General features: G+C 31.1%; 2 protein-coding genes across 6 annotated transcripts in view; one reads left to right on the top strand and one right to left on the bottom strand.

Moving 5' to 3' along the window:
• The window catches only part of LOC143053882 (oxidation resistance protein 1-like), a 59,695-nt gene that overhangs the window by 8,494 nt on the left and 26,979 nt on the right, over positions 1 to 24,222 (bottom strand). For 4 of the 5 annotated variants that reach the window (XR_012971496.1, XM_076226671.1, XM_076226673.1 and 1 more), the window contains 8 exons: positions 16,542 to 16,643; positions 15,074 to 15,277; positions 14,077 to 14,255; positions 11,684 to 12,783; positions 7,128 to 7,290; positions 5,001 to 5,178; positions 3,158 to 3,175; positions 1,300 to 1,413 (listed from right to left, as the gene is read on the bottom strand). Coding sequence is in view for 4 of the 5 variants with exons in the window: in XM_076226671.1 (XP_076082786.1) it covers positions 1,300 to 1,413; positions 3,158 to 3,175; positions 5,001 to 5,178; positions 7,128 to 7,290; positions 11,684 to 12,783; positions 14,077 to 14,255; positions 15,074 to 15,277; positions 16,542 to 16,643 (2,058 nt within the window). In the remaining variant the exon portion in view is untranslated. The remainder of the gene's footprint in view (positions 1 to 1,299; positions 1,414 to 3,157; positions 3,176 to 5,000; positions 5,179 to 7,127; positions 7,291 to 11,683; positions 12,784 to 14,076; positions 14,256 to 15,073; positions 15,278 to 16,541; positions 16,644 to 24,222) is intronic. The other variant, XM_076226672.1, reaches the window with a different exon arrangement.
• LOC143055129 (uncharacterized) lies at positions 18,025 to 23,368 on the top strand. Its single transcript, XM_076228270.1, has 2 exons — positions 18,025 to 18,068; positions 22,772 to 23,368. Exon 2 carries the CDS (start codon positions 22,781 to 22,783, stop codon positions 23,366 to 23,368), a length of 588 nt encoding a protein of 195 aa, XP_076084385.1. The 5' UTR covers positions 18,025 to 18,068; positions 22,772 to 22,780.

The raw sequence follows: 24,222 nt of genomic DNA, 5'->3' as shown, positions 1-24,222 counted from the left end.
AAATAAAATTCTTAAGTATTCCAACCAACTTGCATGTAACACCCGACTTGCTTGTTTTAGTTTTCTAATTATGGAGATTTTTTCCAAAATGCTTTTTGTTTTTTGACCAAGTCAAAATCAATTTAACTCTTTTATTCATTATCATTTCATCATAATTTGTGCAGTATTAGTTTTCTTGAATTTCTAGATGTAGGTGATCCATAATTAAAATCCATATTGACTTTTCAAGAATTTTCAAAAAAGAAATCAAGTATTCACGACAAAACAATTTTTTCTGATTGCAAGAAAATAAACAAATCAACAGTACACATAATAGCAAACTGGAACCTTTTACAATATGCTCAGCAGAATTGGTTTTGCTCATTGTTTAAGGCTGGACAGTCACCTATAGTTAGGCCAAATAAAAAAGTATGTGTAGTTCCAGTTACATCTGAAAAAAAGTTAGGGTAGGTAGGTAGGGATTTTTTTTTATTTAATGTTTTTTTACTACATTGAGTCTATGGGAGCAACATTCTGACTTTAACAGTGCTTAATGAAAAATGACAATAAAATCTTTAGGGTAGGCTATTTTTAAGCCGAAAAAGTAGAGAAGGTAGGGTTACTGGAACCACACATATATTTTTATTTGGCCTTACTACCATCAGCATAATTTGAACTCTGGTGGATAGTTGTCTCATTTGCAATCATACCACATCTCCTTTTTTATATTGAAGGTCATGAAGGTGAAATGGTACAAAATACTGAACATTTAGAACTAGATTCTTGCATTCAATATTGTTAATCTTTGACAAACAATTTACTAAATCCAATACATTTAATAGTGTACTAAGTCTTACTCAAAGATTAAAATGTGACTTTCTATGATCATAGGGGTTATAATCTTGTCAATTTTTTTCACAAAAAAAAGATCACATTAATTTCTGAACTAGCAATTTTATCCTCCCTAATTAAATATAGTTGTCAATGATAGAAAAATAACCATGAAGAGGACTGAAGTAGGGTACCACCTTAAGGGACAAAGACAAGTTTAATCTAAAAAAGGTAAAAGTAATGTCACCAAAATTCAAACTTGATCTGTGCTTTGTGGTAATATGTATTGTGTATAAGTTTCATAACTTTTGGTTAACGCAAGTTTATGTTAGAGAACGGAAACCAGTTTTGGGACATAATAGTATGTGTACAGACAGACAAGGAAAAACTTGATGCCTCCTTCACTATGGCGGTGGCATAAAAATTTCCAGGTTACTTTTAGGCTAATTTAACTGGCTTATTGGCAGAAGGCAGAAATTTAAAACCTACCATTTCTAAGTGGAAGTCTTCTAAGATATTAGATTTAGCCAGTAATTCAGGCATCAAGATAATATCATCTGTATCTATGGATTTTCTCTTCATCATCTCTTCAGCACTGATTATCTGAAAAAAATATACAGTACTACTATAAATAAGGCATATTGAGATTGTATCAGAATGTTTGTTAACTGTACAATATTGATGAACAAAAACAAGAATTTTTTTTTTTTTTTTTTATTATTTCATTTTTAATTTTTAATTTTATTTTTTTAGAATTTTGTTAGCATTTTGGTGCAGCCCAACAATTTCAACAATACCTCAAAGATAAACCTTATTGGAAATTGAAAGTAGCAAAGAGGTTCAATTTTTAAACTAAAATTTATCTATTCTGTAAGAAGTTGCACATGTCAGAGGGTAGCTTTATATTTTGATTACTTAAATAATCCTCATTTCTTATTCAAAAGTATTGTGGTAACATAGAGATTGAAAGTACATAAATCATAAAAATATTAAGAATACTCTGAAATTTTAAAGACATAATCTTCAGCTGATAATCTTGTTTCCTTAATGAAGGTGAAGGTAAAGGAAAGACAACCCAAATTACATTAATACCCAAGGCCAAGCTTCTCTGACATTTTTAGTAGAATTCCTCTCAAGAGCATGCATTTATTTTTTTTCTCAGCAATGCATGCATAAAACATTTAAAAGACTATCATTCAAAGTAATGTTACTAATTTTTGTAATCTGTTAGTTTGTACATGTACATCAATTATGAAAGCATGTCTTTGTGACAAAGCTTGTGCAAATTCAATCCAATTAACAAAACAAAAGACACATATACTTTTTTTTTTGTAAATATACATCAAATTATTCAGCAAAAATTGGCAACAACAAAATTCAAACTTTTCTGTATTTGGCCATTATATTAATAAGCATTTTTTATAAGTTATTAACTTTAGGTTAAGGCTAAGTAAAGTTACAGGACAGAAAAGGCAAATTCAACAATTTCTTAATTTTTAAAGGGACATAACTTGATAAGTTTGAGTCAGAGTGTGGAAATGGCAAATTCAACACTTTTTTCAATTAATAAAGGGATATGAGAACTTTGATAGTCACTCCACCAAAATTCAAACTTGATCTGTGTTTGGTGGTAATAAGCGATAGTCACTACACCCAAATTTGAGCTTGATCTGTGTTTGGCGGTAATTAGCATTATAAATAAGTTTTATAACATTTCAAGAATGAAAACCAATTTTAGGATATGGGCATAAAAAAAGAATTTAAAAAAATTTAAACATCTAATTCTATTTTAATACTTTGATTTCAACTGTATGAAATTTTAATGGTAGATGTAAACCCAGAAATGTTTGCCAACATTTTATAATTGCTATTGATAATTATAAACAATGGACAACATAGCGAGATTAATTTTGCAATTTCGGTAACTTATTAGCAGCAATCATTAAACTTAGCTTTAGTCTTTATAGTGTTAAACTGTCATCTATCAATCATTTCATTTTTAAAGCAAACTAGTGTAGATTCATTATTATTTGTTGGATACCAATTGTCCTGGCTTTCGTGGGTACAGGTGAACCATGAAATTACATGTTCAACAAATAAATAATTTCTATAGGCTTGTCTGCAGTCTTCTGCAAAACCACGAAATTACATGTTCAATGAATAAACAATTTCTAAAGGCTTGTCTGCAGTCTTCTGCAAAACCACGAAATCAAATATCCACGAACATGCAAGTTTTCTTTTATCCACGAAAATTGGAACCCACGAAAATAAATGAATTCACTGTATTTCCACCACCTTAAAGTTTATATTAATAAATTTTTCAAGCCATAAACTGAGTTATTCAAACCTTTTTATCTGCAATAAACTGTAATTCAGAATAAGATATTATATCTCCATATACTCTTAAATCTATACTATGTCTAATTTCCAGCCAATTTATATAGTAATTTACATAGCTTTATAGCTAAAGTTATAAGTCGTGTCAATTTCCTCACAACAAATACTGTTTGACTGGACAATACCGTATACCAGGTTATTTTCACGGGATGTAAATTTCCGCAGATAGAACAAAATTGCCATAATAAATTCAACCAATTCCAAAGTGCACAAGAAAAGGTATTGATAAAAGTTTTGAATTTGTCAAAATATTTCGTATACCTTATTCAACAAAACTTGTGACATTTTACACCTGTGAAAATAACCTGCTATATGGTATTAGATGATATTTCATGTCCAAAATGGATAATAAAATTTTATTTTATCCCCTTTTGTGAAGATGTGCAAGGATATATAAATTTTTTATTGATAGCCTCATGACCAGTAAATCCAATGATGTAAACTGAGATACTGATAAAAATACAGAAGTTGATTCTAAATGTTCTTAATAGTTATCAAAGGTACCAGGATTAAAATTTAGTACGCCAGACACACGTTTCGTCTACATAAGACTCATCAGTGACGCTCATATCAAAATATTTATAAAAACAAACAAGTACAAACTTGAAGAGCATTAGGATCCAAAATTCTAAAAAGTCTTAAATTGCCAAATTACAAAGGCTACTACAAACCTGAATTTCTCACTTGGCAAATACATGTATATTTCTTAAGAAAAAATGAACTCGTAAAAAATTTAGCTGGGAATGACTTTGTTTACATCTTAATCCCATAAGGTTCCAAAATGTTTCGTATTCAAGTTTGAAATCTAAAGATGCTAGCTTAAATAAACCATAGAGCCTGATGAGCTATAAGGATTTAACAAAAGGGGGTTCAAATATTGTTTATCAACCAAAAAGGGACCAAAGTATTATAAGGTATTTTCATTAAAACATTCCATTTCTATCTAATCTACCCAATGATATGTGATATATATAGTAATATACATACAGATGTCTGGCAAACACAATACTTACTCGACAAACTTTTTTCAACTGCAGAAACAAAACACATCTCAAAAACTTACCTTTAACTTAAAACTGTCATTTTGAGGCCTTTTATAGCTGACTCTGGGGTATGAGCTTTGCTAATTGTTGAAGGCTGTACAGTGACCTATAGTTATTAATTTCTGTGTCATTTGGTCTCTCATGGAGAGTTGTCTAATTGGCAATCATACCACATCTTCTTTTTTATATTGGTCCCAAACTGGATTTGAGCAATAATTGATTGATCTTTCATTTTTACACTTGATAGGTATTTTTTTTCCCTTTTGGAATTTTGTTAATGATGAAAAGATAATTTACCAAACCCATGATTTTAGTTAGCTCATAAAAGACAAACAGCATTGATTTAGTACCTAAAGTTAAAATAGATCTTAATAGAGACAATAATTGTGAAAATTAAGTGCAGTTTTAAAATGTTATTTCAAAAAGTTCAGTTATTTCAGGGCTATCCCATTAAAATGTATGTGGGAGGGTAGGAAAAGACTTCCAAAATATCCCTACAACCAAGAACCACTTATTGACAATTTTGCACAATGGTAATAGCTAATACTAAAAAAAGACCCATGATCAACATTCAAAAACTAAACTTCCCCAGATACATTTTAATGTATAGCCCTCATCTAGCATTTCCCATCAGAAGTGCCATTTTAGTTACAATTAACCATAGAAAAAAAATAGTTTTGAATTGTTAGACATGTCACACAAATAACATCTTCCATTTAACAACATCTCAAAATTTCGGTATATTTTTACCTCCCAATCTTTTTGTAAACTACCTCCGCCAAAATATTCATCTAAAATTTCAATGTCTCCTGACTCTTCGGCATCCTCAGACAAGACAACAAATCCTCGTTTTTCCGCCATCATGTCATCGTCATCTCCGTATATCTCAGGTTTCCACTGGACGAAAAAAGCATACAAAGGATCTACTCTGAAATTCGAAATAATATATATATATATATATAAATGTTTCTCTGAACAAAGAAAACATTAGGATCCAACAATTTTAATGTTAATCTTAATACAGACTTTTTTCATCTGTAGCTTGAATAATTATTTCAAGGTAATATATGCATGGTCTATTTTCAGGGGGACATGTCAACAGTAAATCATAGAGAACAGTCCCAAAATGTTACTACTAAATGACCATTGATTGCTTTGTTTATTGTGTCCTATGGAGCCTTTTTAATTGTGATATACATTAAGTATATTATAAATCATATATGAGAGTTCAATTTTTAAATTAAATGTAGAGAGTCTTATAACAACAACACTTTAGGGACTGCTGCAGAAAATTTATTGATCGACATGTTTCGGTGCCTAGGGCACCGTCATCAGGATAAAAACAATACATAAAATCATGTTGAAGTACAAAATCGGGTTGTTAAAATTTAAACGTCACAATGTTACAATGGTAAGTAACGTTATTAATAGCAACGTACTGAAAGTGAAAGTGAAAGTTCATTGCAAGTATGTAAATAAACTATAAAAAGAAATTAAAATAGAATGTTTTTGTTGTGAAAATGTTTGTTAAAATTAGTCTGCCAACATGTGTGTGTCCTCTTGCATCGTGAAAAGAATAATACAATAAGTTGTCAGGCTGTGTATAGACTGTATAGGTTGTGTGGTCTGAATGTTCTGTTAAATTTCTTCCCCAAAATAGACGACATTTTATCAGCAATTCCGTACCATTTCGACTGGCTTCCCTTGGCCAGAGGTACTGCTTCCAATCGCGTCAGGAATGCTGTAAAATGTTTCGGTCGCCGAGAGTAAAGGACAAAGTATAAATATCACTGGTCTATGTTGAATTTAAACTATGTGTTCGTTCATCAAACTATCGGGAATGGCCTGTAATCCGTAAAAGTGGTTGTATCTCGAGGGTTGTATGTTTGATTAACATATTTTCGGGAGCATCAGATTGAATTTGAAGAATACGAAATCGGGTGCATTTAATTTCAAATGAATTCTGTTAGAGAGAAATAATTTCCTATCACTGTTCTTTTCCTCCTTAAGGCTCGTTTTGGGTTAAGATGGTCCGTTATTATCTATTTCTTTTCTTGTGGTTGATGGCAGCATTCTCGGAAGGTTCCTGTGGGTGCCTCAATAAAATATAACTTTGTTTATTCTGTGCGAATGGCTAGTATGATTAGCGCTGGTTGCAACGGCGGTTTCCTTACGGAATGCAGGGGTTCACGATAAAAAATAAAATCAATTACAAACGAAAGTGAACCAACGCCTTGTGACGTTTAAATTTTAACAACCCGATTTTGTACTTCAACATGATTTTATGTATTGTTTTTATCCTGATGACGGTGCCCTAGGCACCGAAACATGTCGATCAATAAATTTTCTGCAGCAGTCCCTAAAGTGTTGTTGTTATAAGACTCTCTACATTTTATGTTTTTTTATCATAACGACCCTGCATACCCGGCGAGGTATCCACTTTATGGACTCTACCGTACTACAGACTCACCAGGCGTTGGTTCACTTTCGTTTGTAATTTTTAAATTAGTTGCATGTATGTCAACTGTATGTTGAACATTTACAACCTCCAGCCTTTGATGGTCTTCTGTTTTTTTTAAATTTTGGTTTATACCTTTGTTTCAGAATTAAGTGTGCTAAACTAGTGTATATTCTTGTTGAGAGGCCAGTTGAAGACCCTTCGGCTGTTTTTTGCTCTTTGGTCGGGTTGTTGACTCTGACATATTCTCCATTTTTACTCTCAATTCTGTTTTAGTTTTGCTACACCTATCCTGTCACAATTTTGGAATGATAAAACCTTTGCAAATATTTCTTTTTTCACAGTTATGAGATAACTGGTTCTACAATTTTATCTTGGTACTGACAACCAGTTGTCTGTAAACAACTGGTACCACTTACTTTTCTCTTGGTATTGAGAACCAGTATTCTGGTTTCTTTTTCTGTTTACTGTAAGCAGCAATAGGACAGGTCTGTGATATCTCTCCTCTGATTGGTTTACCTAGTCGTATGCAGAGGTACAATGGGGGATCTTCATAACTTACTGCTGGTTTTGGTATTAATTCTGGAAATAAAAAAAATCCACAAAATTAGCTTATGAGTTACATAAAAAAGCCATTTCAAATCATATTTGAACCATTTTTTCAAATTCATTTATAGTATGCTTTTTCATTCAGTTTTTCACAATTTTTGTGTCCATTACTATACATTTCATCAAATTGATAATGACATTCAAAATGTCAGGATTGATTGTTTAATTGAGGTTTTGGTGTATAACATCACTAAGTTCAAACCTAATGGCTATTTTCCTGGCTGTTGGTTTTTTATGGTGGAAGAAACCTAAGAGAACCACAAACATTTAGCAGGAAAACTAGCAATCCTTATACAATTAATATTGCAGTCAAATGCAACTGCCCCGTTGGATATCATATTTATAGCAAATTAAAAATTGGAATGGAAGCCTTCGATCAAGCTTTGGATGAAAATGCAGATTATCTTGATCATTTTAGAGTACTTTGAAAAACCTTTTATCTATTGCACTTATCATTTTTTTCCCTCAATTTGCAACAGTAAAATAAATGACTTACCTCCTAAAGTTTTTGAATTGCTATAAATTCTGTTTAAAACCCTACCTTCAAATACTGGACGTTTGTTATGAAATTTCATTGACTATAAACTGTCAACAACATTTATTCATGATAAAATAAAAGCAAATATGACATAAAATCTAGGTTGTTCAACAAAAATATAGAAAAACTCAATTTCCCTGGCAACAGCTGAAATTGATTGTAAACACTTTAATCTAAATATAGACGAATGTTTACATTTTTATGTTAAAACGTTAGATGATTTTTTGTATTGTCTATTGCCTAATGTACAGTAAAAAAAAGATTTGTTGAGATTGATAATAACATAATTCTAAAGGTTTAATCAGATAAATTGATTGGTTATTGTTTGCATGAGGCCCAGGAGGACTATCTATTGGTCAATTCCAACACTGAGAGAGAAAATTAGTGTGAAAATAAAATGAAACTGAAATATGTCTTCGAAAAAGTATGCAATTTCACTAATTATTTGATATTTTCTATATTTCCTGTATCATTAAACCCAACTAGATGTGTCAAAGCTACACGAATGGCCCCGTCCCAAAGAGTTGGAAAATCTGCAATTTCAATAACACATGTGGACACAAACATGATATGGTAGTCTCACATATAAATAAAATCAGCTCAAAATCTGGAGGGATATAGAAAAAAATCTGTATAACTATGATTTTCAATAATTTATCAAAGTCCAAAGCCTGTAATTTCAGCAAAAATTAGCGAAGCAGAACAAAACTTATACTTGATCTGTAACTCATCATGGTTTATATCAAACATCAGCCCAATATCTGATGGCGTTTAGAAAAAAATTCTGTATAATGGTTTGTTGCGGAATGACAGAATGACGGAATTACGGAATTTCGGAATATTGGAATATCGGAATTACGGAATTTCTGACAAGGGTAAAACTTTGTTGCGCGGCCATAAAAATTTCAAAGTCTTCTTTCAGGAATCATGCAATCATTAATTGACTTTGTGAGAATTAAAGAGGAAAATTGAAACCTAAAGAGTACATGTAGGACGTAATTGGAATAAGAATGGTGCAAAAGAAAATATGCTACTAAGTGCTAGAAATTTGCAGTAAAAATTGACAAAAGAGCACTACACAACAACTATAGATTTTATAGTAAAAAAATCATGACATCAGAATCATGTCAATAGAAAAATCACAACATTTTCGACACACTACAAAAATTTACATGTCTAAACAAACATGGTTGAGCATTTAATTTTTTAACCCTGGCCTGGTCAATCCAAAGACTTAAACATTGGTATTTGATGCTTCACTCAGCTAAGCACACAGCATTTAATAGGGGTAAGAGCAAAGACTAGTCAGGATATTGTGTCCAGGTCGAGTGACACTTCTACTAGTGGACTGTTACCTAGTGAACTTAAGCACATTGTAATATAGCTGCGGAACCGTAGCTCTTAGGTCCGCAAATAGTCAAAAAATAACATAAGGACCTAAGAGCTACGGTTCCGCAGCTAATTGTAATATTGCTGAGGGCTTTGGGTTAGCACAAATCAGGGTTTATTTTCATATCAAGGTCATAGAAGTTCATTGGAAATAAGAAGCAGACTCAGTCTGTAAATTACAATCATGACCTCTATACATACTTTCAAACTCCCTCAGGAAAAGTTGATTTCAGGCTATTTTGGCTGTTCTATCTAACCCTTTTTGGATCACAGCTCATAAACATTAAATGTGTTTGTCTTTCCAATCATTTGGTTGATTTTAGAATTACTGTCATAGGTACACTATGTGCCCCTTTCTCAATTTAAATAATGGAAGCATTTTTGCAATATCATTATAAGGTTAGTTATCATGCCATGTTATCAGTTTATTAGATAATTTTAAATATGAATGAAATCACACAGCCAATGAAATTTTTCAAAACTCAAAAATAGAAATGCGGGAAAGTATATGGTTAGTGTTTCAGCAAAATGGGAAAAAAATGCATTGAATCAGTACTGTCAATACAATTTTAGTTCATCAGGAAGGAGTCTTTTTTTAAATATTAAATACTGGAGGTTTGCCACCTCTGTCACACTTTCATGCATACAACCGTTAAAAGCAAATATTCGAAAAGGATATTATATACAAAATCCACTACCTATCAAGGGCAAGGTATAGAGTTAAAAATTCCATATTACATAGAGGGGCGTAAAGGGGGGTATCTGCACGGTAGAGCGCGAAATAAAATTGCCATTTCACTATGAACGAACATTAAAAAATGTCTTGCACGTTGTTCTTTTTACCAACATCACAAAACACAGTGAATAACGAACCTTTTTCACAGCTACACGTGAAATAAAAATATCAAAACACATTGCACGAAAATAACCCTTTACCATTCTCAACATACATATGAGGACAAGAACAAATGAGTGCTATAAGTATTTACTCATAATGAAAAATAATCCTTTCTAAATGCTGTTTTAAGATCAATCGATCATGTAATTAAAAGGAATAGGTTGAAGAAAGGCTATGCTTACTACAACAATAATAACAGACATGTATATAATATTGTCAGATTATCTCCCTTGTAAACATGGTAAATGTAAATGTATATTATAACGTTATCTCCCTTGGCGATATTTATAATAACTCTGTTTTCATTCTTGGCATGGTTGGAAACCACCTTATAACATGAATATAGAGATACATGTACATGTATTTGGATATATATAAATATGGCAGTAACCTAACAGCACAAAAACAACAAGGAGACATCTCAAGATCTGTCAGATCTTATTCTTAGTTTAAATTAAAACAGGAAAATCATGGGTTTTAGTACAAGACAGAAGAAGTAAAGATGATCCCCTTTCTCAAACATTTACAGGTCACAGGGTCATTTAAATGAGACATCTGGTTCAAAGGTCATCTTCAAAACCCCCAAAGGTCACAAGTCAAATTTGCCAATGTTAGAACTTCCATTCACGTCATATAAGATCTTAAATGTCCCTTGGCCTTCCTGTAACAGCAGGATAGTCTGACTAACTCAACAAAATAATGCAATTCTTCATTACAAATCCAGGAAATTGTCTTTTGACCAGAGGAATCTTGATTCTTTTTAACTCCAAAAATATTTTGAAGCAAAGGTTGTAACTGAAAGACAATGTTTAACAACCAGACATGCAGATACTTACCCATAACTAAGCAGTCAAAGAAATGAATAGTATTTATCAATAAACCAGCATATTAACTTACAATTTATTGTAAAAATCTTGCTTCTATAGCACAATATTTTGGCTGTATCTTTAATTACAGCTAATGTAGATTTTTTTTCTGCCTACTGTGGCGTGTGGACAGCTTGTTCCTTTCCACACAATAATACATGATATAAATTTAACTCAAAAAATTTTGTTAAAAATATTGAATACAAAAGCTAAAGTCATATTTTGTCAACTGCGTAGTACTGCAGAATGCTTAATTTTCATGAAAACTTTAATTTGTTGTTTACTAGCTTCAAACCTTTTCTCAAATGTTTTTAATTCTGATCATAGTCAAAGATTTTTATCATAATCATGAATTCAGCAAACAGACAATTAATGATTTTTCATTTTTTTTTTTTATGAAATTGAGTAAACAAATTATATTTGTAATTTTTTTTTTTAATTTGTACACATTTTTTTTAACACTGCATCTATTAGACCGTTTTATTTCTGGAAATGTTCATGGATAGAATGTTTAGAATGTTTTGATCAATGCACTTTATTAAGTGTATCTTAAAAGAAGCGATATACCTTGAAAGTTTTAAAAATCAACTCAGTACCATAGAGTTTTGATAGCATTGTATGCAATCTTTACCCAAAAACATTCAGATATTGAGTTATATTTTCACCAATACTTACTATCAAATGACTGAAATAATTCTGGTTTATCAGCAAGTTTTACAGCACTTTCGACAGCCACAGCAAAATCTTGTTCGGTCATGTTAATACTTAAATTAGTACCAGATGAGGAAAAGTTCCGTGGAGTTTCCTTCCGGACTTCACTATTCCGTGGGTTTTCCTTTGGGATTTCACTTACATCTTTAATATCAGCCCTACTGTCTGGTTTGAATAATCCTGTTGCATAATTTACGAAAGTGTTAATGTGAGGCGAAATAGAGGTTAGTGATCCGCTGAATGATCCCAGAGATTTTGGTTGACTCGAAGATTCTTTTTCTTTTCTACTTGTCATACTAACGATCGGTACATCAACAGGAGCAGAGGATGTTCGATCCCTGCTTTCAAAATCTGTCATACTTAATCTAGACAAAGTAGATTTGACATCCTGTATATCTTTTTCTGAAACTTCACCTTTGCTGTTTTCAGAGACAGGCATGTAAACAATATTACCAATTCTCATCTCACCCGGAGATTGATTTCCATTTTTATCATCACTTCCAGAATTGTTTTCAGAAACAAGTTGATTTTCAATAATAACATCTTTATTATCATTTTTGTCTGAATTTTGATTGGTTAAATCATTTTCATTATCCTCTAGATAGAATTTTTCTGTTTTATTTTCTGGCACACTTAAATCTATTAAATCCACGATACCTTTATCATTTGTTTTTTCTTCGACCAAAGTATTTTCATTTTCCGATGCTTCATTGTCAAACAATGTTTTACGAACATCACTATCTTCATGTTCTTTTGTTGTCTCCCCGCCAAAAGACGACTGACTTATAATTTCAAAGTTTGAAGACACAGGTGAATAGCTCTGAGTAAGTACTCTATTGCTACTCGGACTTTTTTGTGGTGAAAGTTTTTGATCAGCTACACCACATGAACAAATACTTGTTGTTTCTGAATGTTCGCTGGTTCCTGATGGACTTGACTTTTCTTGTATGACCTTTGAACCTATTTTGAAGGTTGTGACACTATGACCTCTGACCCATGACTGATAATGAGCACAAGTTCTATCATGGTATACCTCTGGTTTTGGAGTATCTTCTGATTCATCCCTATCAATAACAAATGTAATAATAAAAACAAATGTAATAATAAAACAAATGTAATAATAAAACAAATGTAATAATAAAACAAATGTAATAATAAAAACAAATGTAATAATAAAACAAATGTAATAATAAAACAAATGTAATAATAGTAATAATAAAACAAATGTAATAATAAAAACAAATGTAATAATAAAACAAATGTAATAATAAAACAAATGTAATAATAAAACAAATGTAATAAAACAAATGTAATAATAAAACAAATGTAATAAAACAAATGTAATAATAAAACAAATGTAATAATAAAACAAATGTTATAATAAAACAAATGTGATAATCATCCAGATATAATTTAAATGATGCAGGGTAACAGTTAAAGGCAGAGTACCAGTTGAGGGAATTACACCTTTGTGAATTCTGCAGTCACAAGCATACACTCACTGTTATACTTGTAGTACTGGTAGTAGAGATTTATACTGCGACTAGTTGTGTATGTTTAAATTTGTTTTACAATTCAAATAGCTATCAATGTATTAATTCAAGTTGCAGCATATATTGTTTTTAGGTCAATGTCATAGAAATATAAACATTTTTGTATTCATCATAAAGCTCCCTTCCCCAGTTTCTCAGCCTCATACAAAAAAGTTTATTATTTTTCTGACATTGACCTAATATTATATATGTATTTGTCTTGGTTCTAAAAGTGTTTAGATTCCATTTTTATGAGCACTAGAGGTCACCATGTTCTTGTTATAGATTGACTTTTTGAATTTAGGGAACAAGACTGAACTTTTACTGAAATTACTAAGCTCTGATTACTTGCACAAGTTTTTCCTATACATTTGCTCTTCAACTTTTGTAGATAGATAGATTCTTTATTCTCTAAGTACTAAATACATAGTTTTCATAGAAAGTACAATATCAATACAAATTAAATAATACAATAGTTGAGGGTAAACCAAAGCAGTACAATAATGTAAAATGAAGTAAAACATTTTGATGACATACGTGTATAATACACATTTTGGACTTCCAAAAATCTTGCTTTCAAGCATTGCTGAAGATACATGCTTTCAAGTGTTTAGTTTTGTGGGATCATGATAAAGATAAATCCAGAAAAGCTTTTTGGAAGCACAAAATTTATAAAGTTTTATTTTCATTTAATATTATTATGATATTTTTATGAAAGGAAATAAGTCTGGATTAATTTAAAACATATGAGTTGTCTCCCATAAGTGCAAAGTAGTCCCCCCACCCCTTTTCTTGTCACTAATTACAATAAAAGGCAATACAAACTTGTTTTTCTTTCTATTCATAGCAACTATATCGTGGTACATGGCACAGCTGATAATCATATCCATAGGGGCAATAACTCCATATGTGTCTGCTCCATGCTCTATCACTAAAGGGTCTGACACATTTGGATCAAACATAACAGCATTCGGGGTAACCAGCAATACACCAGAGACCACACCCTGAAATTAAAAAGTTACAGCATTAATTAGAAATTGTGAATTTAGCATCTAGGTAAACAGTTTCCAGAATTACTGTGGATTAATTCATTTTCATAGTTACCAAATTTTCAAAACTGTTTCAAGTTTGTATATAAAGTTTAAAAAGGGGCTCATCTTTTTAATTCTTGTTGTTTAAAGATAGATAATAGCAAGGATAAAACAAATTTTGTTCATTTACTTCTACCATTTCTCACACTATGTTCTTTTAATGTATTCAAATTGAATGCAGCACATAGGCAAAGGTAAAATTAGATCCTTACTGGAAAAGATTTTAAAATTCAATCATATCATCTTGTTTTAAAATATAGCATTCAGTGTAATGTTATTGCTCAAACTTATATGTAATAATTAGAAGAGCACAGGATAATTCATGGCCCAACATAAAAATTTACGGAAATTATTTTTTGATTTCAAAATTCTGAAGCATCATTTAACGGTAAAACCTGTTGCATTTTTTTGCACCTGTCCTGGGTCAGAAATCTGATTTTCAGTGGTTGTCTTTACTTTGACTATGGTTAATTTTTAAAAATTCACTCTATTTTTTTTATGTTCAGTGGACCTTTAAATTAGGGCCAAAACTCTTATTTGGCAATAAAATTAGAAATATCATATCATAGGGAACACATGTACCAAGTTTAAAGTTGATTGCACATCAACTTCATCAAAAACTACCTTTACCAAAAATTTAACATAAAGCAGGACAGACTGACAAACAGACGGACACACAGACCGAAAAACATAATGCCCCTAAGTGGGGCATAAAATATAAAATCACAAACCTGGCCATCAGTTATATGTTTACAGTTGACTTTAATAAATCTCTCATAACAATCCTGGTCCAGCTGTTGTATTTCATCCTCATCTAATACATGTGGTATGACAAACTCAGCATCATCTTTAGGGGAGGTAACTGGTGTCTGTCTTTGGGCATGACCTGGTACCCTGGATGGTGGCTTGTCGGCCATCTTGACAATTGGTATGTCCTAGAAAAGTTCACGTTAATATCAATTATTTAAGAAATCACTAAGAATATCATTATTTTCAGGTTAACAGATTCTTTTTAATTTACTGAGTATTTATTCAATTGATATCTATACATTTGGTAGTAGTTGATAAACATCTAATACCCCTACCTTATCACAGCTTTGTTAACATTGGTAAATATAATATACATGTATGTGCAGATGTATGTATGTGCCTGTCCCAAGTCAGGAGCCCAAAAACTCAGTGGTTGTTGTTTGTTGATGTGAAACATATTTGTTTTTTTTTTCTTCATTTTTTTGTACATAAATTAGGCGGTTAGTTTTCTCATTTGAATTGTTTTACATTTGTCATTTTTGGAACCTTTTATAGCTATGCAGTATGGGCTTTGCTCATTGTTGAAGGCCATAGTCTTTCTGTGTCATTTGGTCTCTTGTGGAGAGTTGTCTCATTGGCAATCATACCACATCTTCTTTTTTATAGACGTTATTATTTGTAAGTAATAATCAAAAATCTAAATATCATATATATTCAACACAACAGAAAAACAATTTGGATGTTCATAGAAAATTGTGTTATCATTTTTGGTCAAAAGACAAAATAGTTAATTATTGACAAGCAGACTGCTGGCAAATTTATATGTTCAATAATCCGTTTGTCTATTTGTCCAATGTCATCACATACCAGCTTAAAAATGTCCCATCTGGTTTTAATGTCAAAATATAAAAGTAATTATGTACTTTCATGACACAAGGATACAAATATTTCTTAGTTGCAAATAAAGTATTTTCTCAATTGAATTTTTTTCTTTAATTTGAAGGGTCTGTAGTTGAACCATTGCAAAATAAAAGCCTGTTCCTACTCAAAAAGCAGTTTTTTCCCAGCAGAACTTCAAATTTAACCTTCACCTTCACATATCATTGCCAATTCACTTTGCAGAATCTACCAAAATCCTTTTGTTTTTGTTTTTTTTTCTTGTCCGAAATAAGTGTAAAATGTTTGTCAACGGAAGTTAAGCAAACAAGAACCACTTAAATCTTATTATTGAAGGATAATTTTGTTTTATTCATATTGCGTCCATTCATGAAACTTATATTTTATATTTGATCATATTCAACATTTGTTGTAGGCCATGTGCTGATCATGACATTTAACTATTTGTTTTATTTTTAATTTTTTTCTTATATTTGCTTGGTGTTCAAGCTAAAACAATGAGAATTCAGAGTCCCTTGAAATTTTGCATGTAACTTCTTTTCTCTGTCTTACCATCCTAGGTCTGTCATCCTTTGGTGGACTTCCGACTACCATCTCTACTTCTTTCTTCTTCTCTGCTTTCTTCTTTCTTTCTTCTGATGGAATGTATAAAACCTGGAAAACACAATGACAGACATTTGATTTAAGATGACAGTAGTTTACAGATGTACACACTTCCTCCCTTGCTTCAAGTATGATGTTACTTTTTCAGGTATTCGACTTCCCCTTAAAATATTTCATTCCCTCTTGCTTTTTGTGTGCTAAGTATTACAAATCAATAGCCAGTAACCAGGCTGTTACTTTCTTTCATTATTTTCAAACTTACATTTTCAAATAAAGTGTTTGGAAAAAATAATTGTGTAATTGCTATTACACTTCTTTATATAATACAGTCATTTCATAATAATAAAATTTTAGAGGAATCTTTTTTAATAGCTGTTTTCTTCATCAAATATTGCAAGGAAAGAAACGTCTTTTCTCTTCACTAATTAAAGATGTACACAGTATTTATAATGATTGATTAAGATGTCCATTTTATTAATGTTATTCCATTTTATGGACAACCTGCAATAGTGCTTTTCAGGCTCTTGTCCCAACACCTGTTAAGTGCTGACACAAACAATAGTCTATAAGCATACAATAAATCATTATTTAACACTTATGGACCAAAAAAAACCAGGAAAAATCAAAAAAAAAAAGTAAAGCCCTATCTCTCTTCAAAGCCAATATGTGAGTTACAATATATATGTATTAAACTGTGTCAAACAAAACTTTGGAATATGCAGCTTTTTTTTTATTACTTATTTTCATATATAAATTAAGACATAACAGAAATATTTTCAAAAATCATATTTAGAAATTGGAATCTATGAAACATGTAAAAGATTTTTAATTACCAAACATTTTGGTTAATTTAATTTTTTGTAAGTATGTAAACCAACATTTGTCTTCCTTATAAAATTGCACATTAAGCTTTGTGTCATTAGGATTTGAATATCTATGGTTATATTACCTCTTTAATTTTGTAGACTTTAGAAATACTCCAATGTTTTCTAATTTTGTGAATCTTTTTAAATTTTGACTTCAGCATTTTTTTAACATCTGCCATCCTTAAATTTTATTATAAAATTGACTAAAAACCAACTTTTTCTGGTTTTGAATTATTTGTACAATATCATAGATCACATGTCTTTAATCATGATTACAAATAATCACCCTCACACCTGAGATAACCAATGTTTACTTATAAAACTATGTGACCGTTTAATCATTGTCAAGAGGTCAACAATTCTGATGCAAATGACCTTTACATTGAATCAACCAAAAAATAACAAAATTTCAAAATCACTAAGAAAGTAAAAAAAACACCTTTGAAAAATTTATAAGTAAATAAATATTTATTTGTTTGTCAAAATCTGGACAACCTTGTCTTACATTTAAGAAAGCAGTTCAAGGTTTCCTTTTTTTATCTTTTAAATTCCTACTTCGATATCAAACATAATATTCTTTCTCAGGTCATAGTCCAATATCTACTCAAAAGTTTTTAAAAAACAAGATTTCTAGTTTTATTTTGAAAATCTGTATAAATCTATCAATAATTAAATTATGATTACTAAATCATTACATAATATTTTGAAACAATCAATACATTACTTATTTTGCAATAGCAGTAGCTGTCTTTGGTTTATCAAAAATGTAACAAGTCGCCCATACTCATTTTTTAAAAAGGGCCAGATCTTGGTTCAAAGGGGGAGGGGTGGTTCAACAATATGTCCTCATCCGAAAATCATATTTATTGTCAAAAAAAGGGAGAGTACATATTACTTTATGATTTCAATATGATTCTACCTCATGTTCAAAATGGGGGAGGGTTCAAACATAAGTCCCTAAAATCAAAAGCATTGATTGTAAAAAATAGAGGGTATATTAGTTCAATATGCTAAGAGAACAATTCTTCTCCTGCAGGTTCTGGTGACTCCAAAAATTTGGGGAAAACTCTAAATAGTTAGTTGAAAATACATTCTTAAGACTGCCATACCCAGATACAATCGGAAGTTTCACTCAAATGTAGGCAAACTTTTTGGTAACATGCTTACTGGGGTCCACTCTATATAAACAGACTATAGTGAAATTCATCTATCTGCATCCCTGTGTCTTCCAGATCAAGTAAAAGGAGATAAAATCGGCCAGACCCTATTTGCACCAGATGACCAACTTCAAGGCAGCATCCTGCACACCCATTTAAGTATAAAAACAAGATAGCTGGCATGAAAAACAAACATTCTAAACAAGATTCTTAATTGCTGATTGTTTGACATCACATGCGGTCTAACTTTACAAAAATTCACGATTTTTTATTTGTAAATTGATGCTGGCTAAGAACTTTACAAACAGTCAGAAGTTTTTTGGGGTGTTACATAATAATTTCAAGTAGTTCCTTTTATGAACCAACTTATTTGAAGTCCATGTACTGTATTACCTTTATGCAATCTCTCTTCCCCCTTCCAATGTATCCAAGTATTTACATCCAAACTTTCATGTCAACCGTGTTTAAGTCACATAACAATACCACAAATAAGATATCCAATTTTTTTTGAATCTCGAAAAAAGTTCAAATGTTGAACAAACTGTCAAATATTATAAATATCTCTAACACCAATCTATAATCTTTTTTCAAATTTCTGTTTTGCATTTATAAGTACATTTATTGTTAACAACATGTAACAGATGGGAATCAGTGTCTCTCTTTGTGGTAAAATTCAAACAATGTACAAGGTTAAAAATAAGTGCGTTATACATTGAAAGCAATCAGTAACAAAATAAATTCAAGGCATTCTTTCAATTACATTACAATGTACTTGTAACAAATTTATACATGAATTAAATAGTTAACAGTTTAGATTTAACATGGGTAAATTTATAGTCATGCAGCTGGTCAACAAAACTGCCATTTACAAAGAATCTGAAACTCAAACACTGTGATGACTTTAACATGGTTCATAGTGACAAAGACACAGCTTTACATCTGCTGTGAAAGCTGAAGAATATATGACAGAATTTTTTCTTTTTCTACAAAGTTTCTTATAAATGGTGGAAAAATAAGTCAATATAAATTTATGACAATTGCAGAAGTCATCATCACTCACTTTTTACAAATTATATATTACAGAGGCGAATATAGGGGGAGGGGAGGGCACTTCACCCCCTTTCTTGATAAAATTGGTTGATTATATAGGGAATCAATGAAGCATGACTGGAGCAGGTCTCCTCTTAGGCAGTCAGTATGCCCCCTCTCATAAATATGTCTGGATCTGCCACTTTATCAGATGAAAACTTTCATTATCTTAGTCTATTGACAATTAGGTCAAAAGTAGGTCAACTAATTCAAAACTCTAATACAAGTTTTTAAAGAATTTAAGTGGTCCCTGACTGTAACTCCTTCTAATAAAATCATCACTGATTATTATGACCAGGATTAAAATTTGGTATGCCAGATGTGTGTTCCGTCTCAACAAGACTCATCCTTGACATTCAAACCAAAAGCCTATAGCTAGAAAAGCAACAAAAACAAAAATCATTGGTAGTTCATAACTTATATATAATACCCCACCGTATAAATCGTTAAATAAGCCGCAGGTTTTTTTCTCTGTCTTTGTCCCTGCGTGTTATACTCGGGTGCGTGTTATGTAAGTATTATTTTCTGTTTTCAGGACGACGGTGAAAGAAAAAAATATCTGGATTTGTTTTCTGGAGACAGTCAGATTGTCAAGTGCTTGCAGTGACTTGATAAATTGTTAATGTTGCATATTTTGTTATGAATAAATAAATATATTAACTAAATCGTTTGTTTTTATTTCATTCAATCATTGTTGGTTTACAGGAAGTCGATAACCATGTGTTTAGTGTTCATTTCGTAAACAAAGAAAGATAACTGTGTCCATACAGGATATTAATTGTGTATTTATCATAAATATGTAGTTGTTAGTTGATTTAATGTGTTTTAATATAAAATTTTCTAATGAAATAATAAAGAAAGTGATTGTGTGTCTTGCCAATATTACAAGTTTCTTTAAATGACGATGGTGATGCATGTGCTTAAATCGACACTTTAAAGTGCTTCATAAACAAAGAGAGATAATCGTGTTTGAGAAGAGGTACCAAACAGGATAAAATACTGAAGAGTAACTGTTTGTCGTTTTATTGTGTTTCAAAACGAAATATCTTTACGAAATATTATTGGATGTTTAACTAAAAAAAAAAGAATACTAATTTTTATAATTTAATCTGTTAAAACATTTATTTATTGCCGTCTTCTTTTAATCCCCCTTGTCATTGCTCATAACACTTTCATTTCAAAATAGACAATGACTTGCAAAAAGTAAATTGTTTTGTTTGTTGTATTTATCCACAAAATTAAAATTGAAAAATGTTTGTTACGTTCAGAACTTCAACTTTTATTTTATAGACAACAATAAAATTCTTAAGATTGATTTAATTAAAAAAAAATCTTGACTTTTGGGTGAACAGTTTTCACACGTGGGTACAGGTAAGTAGGTCATAATCAAGGTAAACAATGGCAGTTTTATGGCTTGGGTGACCTTTCATGCATACATTTTTAAGATTAATTTAAATCCTTAATGCCAATTCAAACAATAAACAAGCAATCAATACCATACTAATTTTAATCAAAACAACAAGGTTCAATGGACACCCAAGCTGTCAACACATGGCCATTGTTGACAAAAAACATCAAACGAAACTGGCATAATTAAAACAATGAGAAAAGTATAATTATTTTATTACGATTTTTTATTTTAATATGACACAAATAAATATATTCAAAAATACTCTCAACTTTCTCACCAATCTGAAAATAGAAATGAAACAAATTACGGTGTGAGTTACAAAAGGAGAAAATATTCATGACACTATCAGGTCAGTAGAATAAATATACGTTTTCTTCAGTGTGCGCTTAATATTCAGGTGCGTTTTATGTAAGGACAAAAACAATCTTCCCCCCAAAAAACGGCCGTGCGGCTTATAAAACGATGCGCTTTAAATTCGAAAATATACGGCATATACATTTGTATGTATAAGAACAATTTCCAAAGGACATCTAGAAACATGCAAATAAAACTTTCTTTTTTTATGAAATTGTCTTTATACCCAAAGACATATATAGATATAAGAAGATGTGGTGTGATCGAGTGCCAATGAGACAACTCTCCATCCAAATAACAATTTTAAAAAAGTAAACCATTATAGGTCAATGTACGGCCTTCAACACAGAGCCTTGATATAGTTTGTTTATAACTCCAGCCAGCAACAAATGAAATAAAATATTTTAGTCTAATCATACAATAACACATTTACTTTTAGATGTGAATATCGGTTTGTTGATCATGACCAACTTTTAAAACAAGGTCAGGATCAAATAAATTGGAAAATAACATTCAAATATATGAGGACTAAGTTTAACCTAGCAAGATATCATTATTTAGGATAACTTTCAATAATGCAACAACAAAAAAAGATATTGTACAGGTTTATTACATCAAAATAAAATTATGAGGGGTGGGTGATCTACGAATCATTGCTCAACCCATTTGAAGATAAGGCAAATTTAAAAGTTTATATTCCTCTATGTAAATTGAAAAAAAATATTGAATTAAAGGTGCATGAAGTTTTGTGAAAGTTTCATTAAAAAGTAAAATCACAAAAATACTGAACTAAGAGGAAAATTCTAAACAGAATGTCCCTAATCATATCATGGCAAAATCAAATGATAAAACACATCAAACTAATGGACAACAACTGTCAAGACACTTAAACTAGCTCAAGAGCTAAACTTATGATTATAAAATGTCTTGTAAAGTCCATGTTCTGCAAAGTGCAACCCCAAAATAAAACAGGATGTTTAGCAGAATGCCATTTATATATATTTGTTTACTTGTCTTAGTTTTCATATAAATTGTGGATATATACTTATAAAAGTATGATAAAAATTGAGTTTGTTTGATTAAAAGTTTTGCAGGTTTAATGCGGTCACATATGCTATAACTATTGCCAACTGAAAAATAAGGAAGAATGTTTATATATTCTATTAAATGACAGACAATTTCATTATAAAATGAAGCTGAGGCAATAATATGATTGTTGTGTGCCTTGATATCATTTTTTCATAGCATGATTTAGTGTATCCAATTTATTTCATCTTGACCATGTGATCCTTAATCTTGTAGATTATACAGATGTCAAGTGACCACATAGACTCTGGATCAAGTGACCACATAGCCTCTGGATCAAGTGACCACATAGACTCTGGATCAAGTGACCACATAGACTCTGGATCAAGTGACCACATAGACTCTGGATCAAGTGACCACATAGACTCTGGATCAAGTGACCACATAGCCACTGGATCAAGTGACCACATAGCCTCTGGATCAAGTGACCACATAGACTCTGGATCAAGTGACCACATAGCCACTGGATCAAGTGACCACATAGCCTCTGGATCAAGTGACCACATAGCCTCTGGATCAAGTGACCACATAGACTCTGGATCAAGTGACCACATAGACTCTGGATCAAGTGACCACATAGACTCTGGATCAAGTGACCACATAGACTCTGGATCAAGTGACCACATAGCCTCTGGATCAAGTGACCACATAGACTCTGGATCAAGTGACCACATAGACTCTGGATCAAGTGACCACATAGCCTCTGAATCAAGTGACCACATAGCCTCTGGATCAAGTGACCACATAGACGGTCTCGGACCAAATGTGTACTGTAATATCAACAGCACAAAAAAATTCTTTGATTTGCCTTAAATATAAAGGTTACTAAGTGACTTAACATATTTTATCAATGAGCATTTCCTTATACTGTGAAATCTGTCTTTAGTGAAACTTAAAATCAAATCATAAACAAATATCAAATTTTAACTAGGGTTTGTAAGTAAAAAGATTTGTTGTTTATTTCCACAATCTGTTTTCAAAGAGACACATGTTCAAAATCAATACAACATGTTTAGATCAATATGATTTTTTTCTTAGTACAGGGAATTTTGCATTAACTATAAAGCCAGAATACAATAATTAACCAAATAAGTCTGAGCTGATTTACATTTGAGTCCAGTGACAAATATTTCATGCATATTAAGACTAGAACAAATGATCAATTTATACAATAGCTATGGTATAAGCTGGGAGAAGCATATCATTTCATTCTGTTTTACCTTCAGTACAAAAAGGTTTTAAAAAAAATTATGATAGGTTTTTTTTTTATTAAAAATCTTTAAAATTAAAAATCCTGCATAAACACTTTCTATTTATAACAGGAATTGAATTTTCAACAGTTGTTTTTTCAAGGTTCAGTTAAAAAAAATTCACTGTAAAATAGTATAGTATTTTTTCTAATTCAACACCATTCAGGAAGTGACACATGAGTGACTACAAATGGTACATCCAATTACCCAACCTTCACCTGGTTTAATAACTTGACCTTGATCATTACCTGGATATGTTAAGGAATTATGTAGCCTTTAATCATTGACAAGAGGTCAACAATTCTGATGTAAACGACCTTTACATTGAATCAACCAAAAAATAACAAAATTTTAAAATCACAACGAAAGTAAAAAAAAAATACCATAGAAAAATTGATAAGTAAATAAATAATATTT

Source organism: Mytilus galloprovincialis, chromosome 12 (assembly GCF_965363235.1).
Source record: "Mytilus galloprovincialis chromosome 12, xbMytGall1.hap1.1, whole genome shotgun sequence".
In the NCBI taxonomy this organism is placed as follows: domain Eukaryota; kingdom Metazoa; phylum Mollusca; class Bivalvia; order Mytilida; family Mytilidae; genus Mytilus; species Mytilus galloprovincialis.
The sequence above is the reverse complement of the archived record's forward strand: the minus strand, read 5'-3'. Positions and strand labels throughout refer to the sequence as shown.

Bases quoted from the DNA above. Each gene is read 5' to 3' on its own strand.
- LOC143055129 (XM_076228270.1), top strand. From the start codon at position 22,781: ATGTCAAGTGACCACATAGACTCTGGATCAAGTGACCACATAGCCTCT.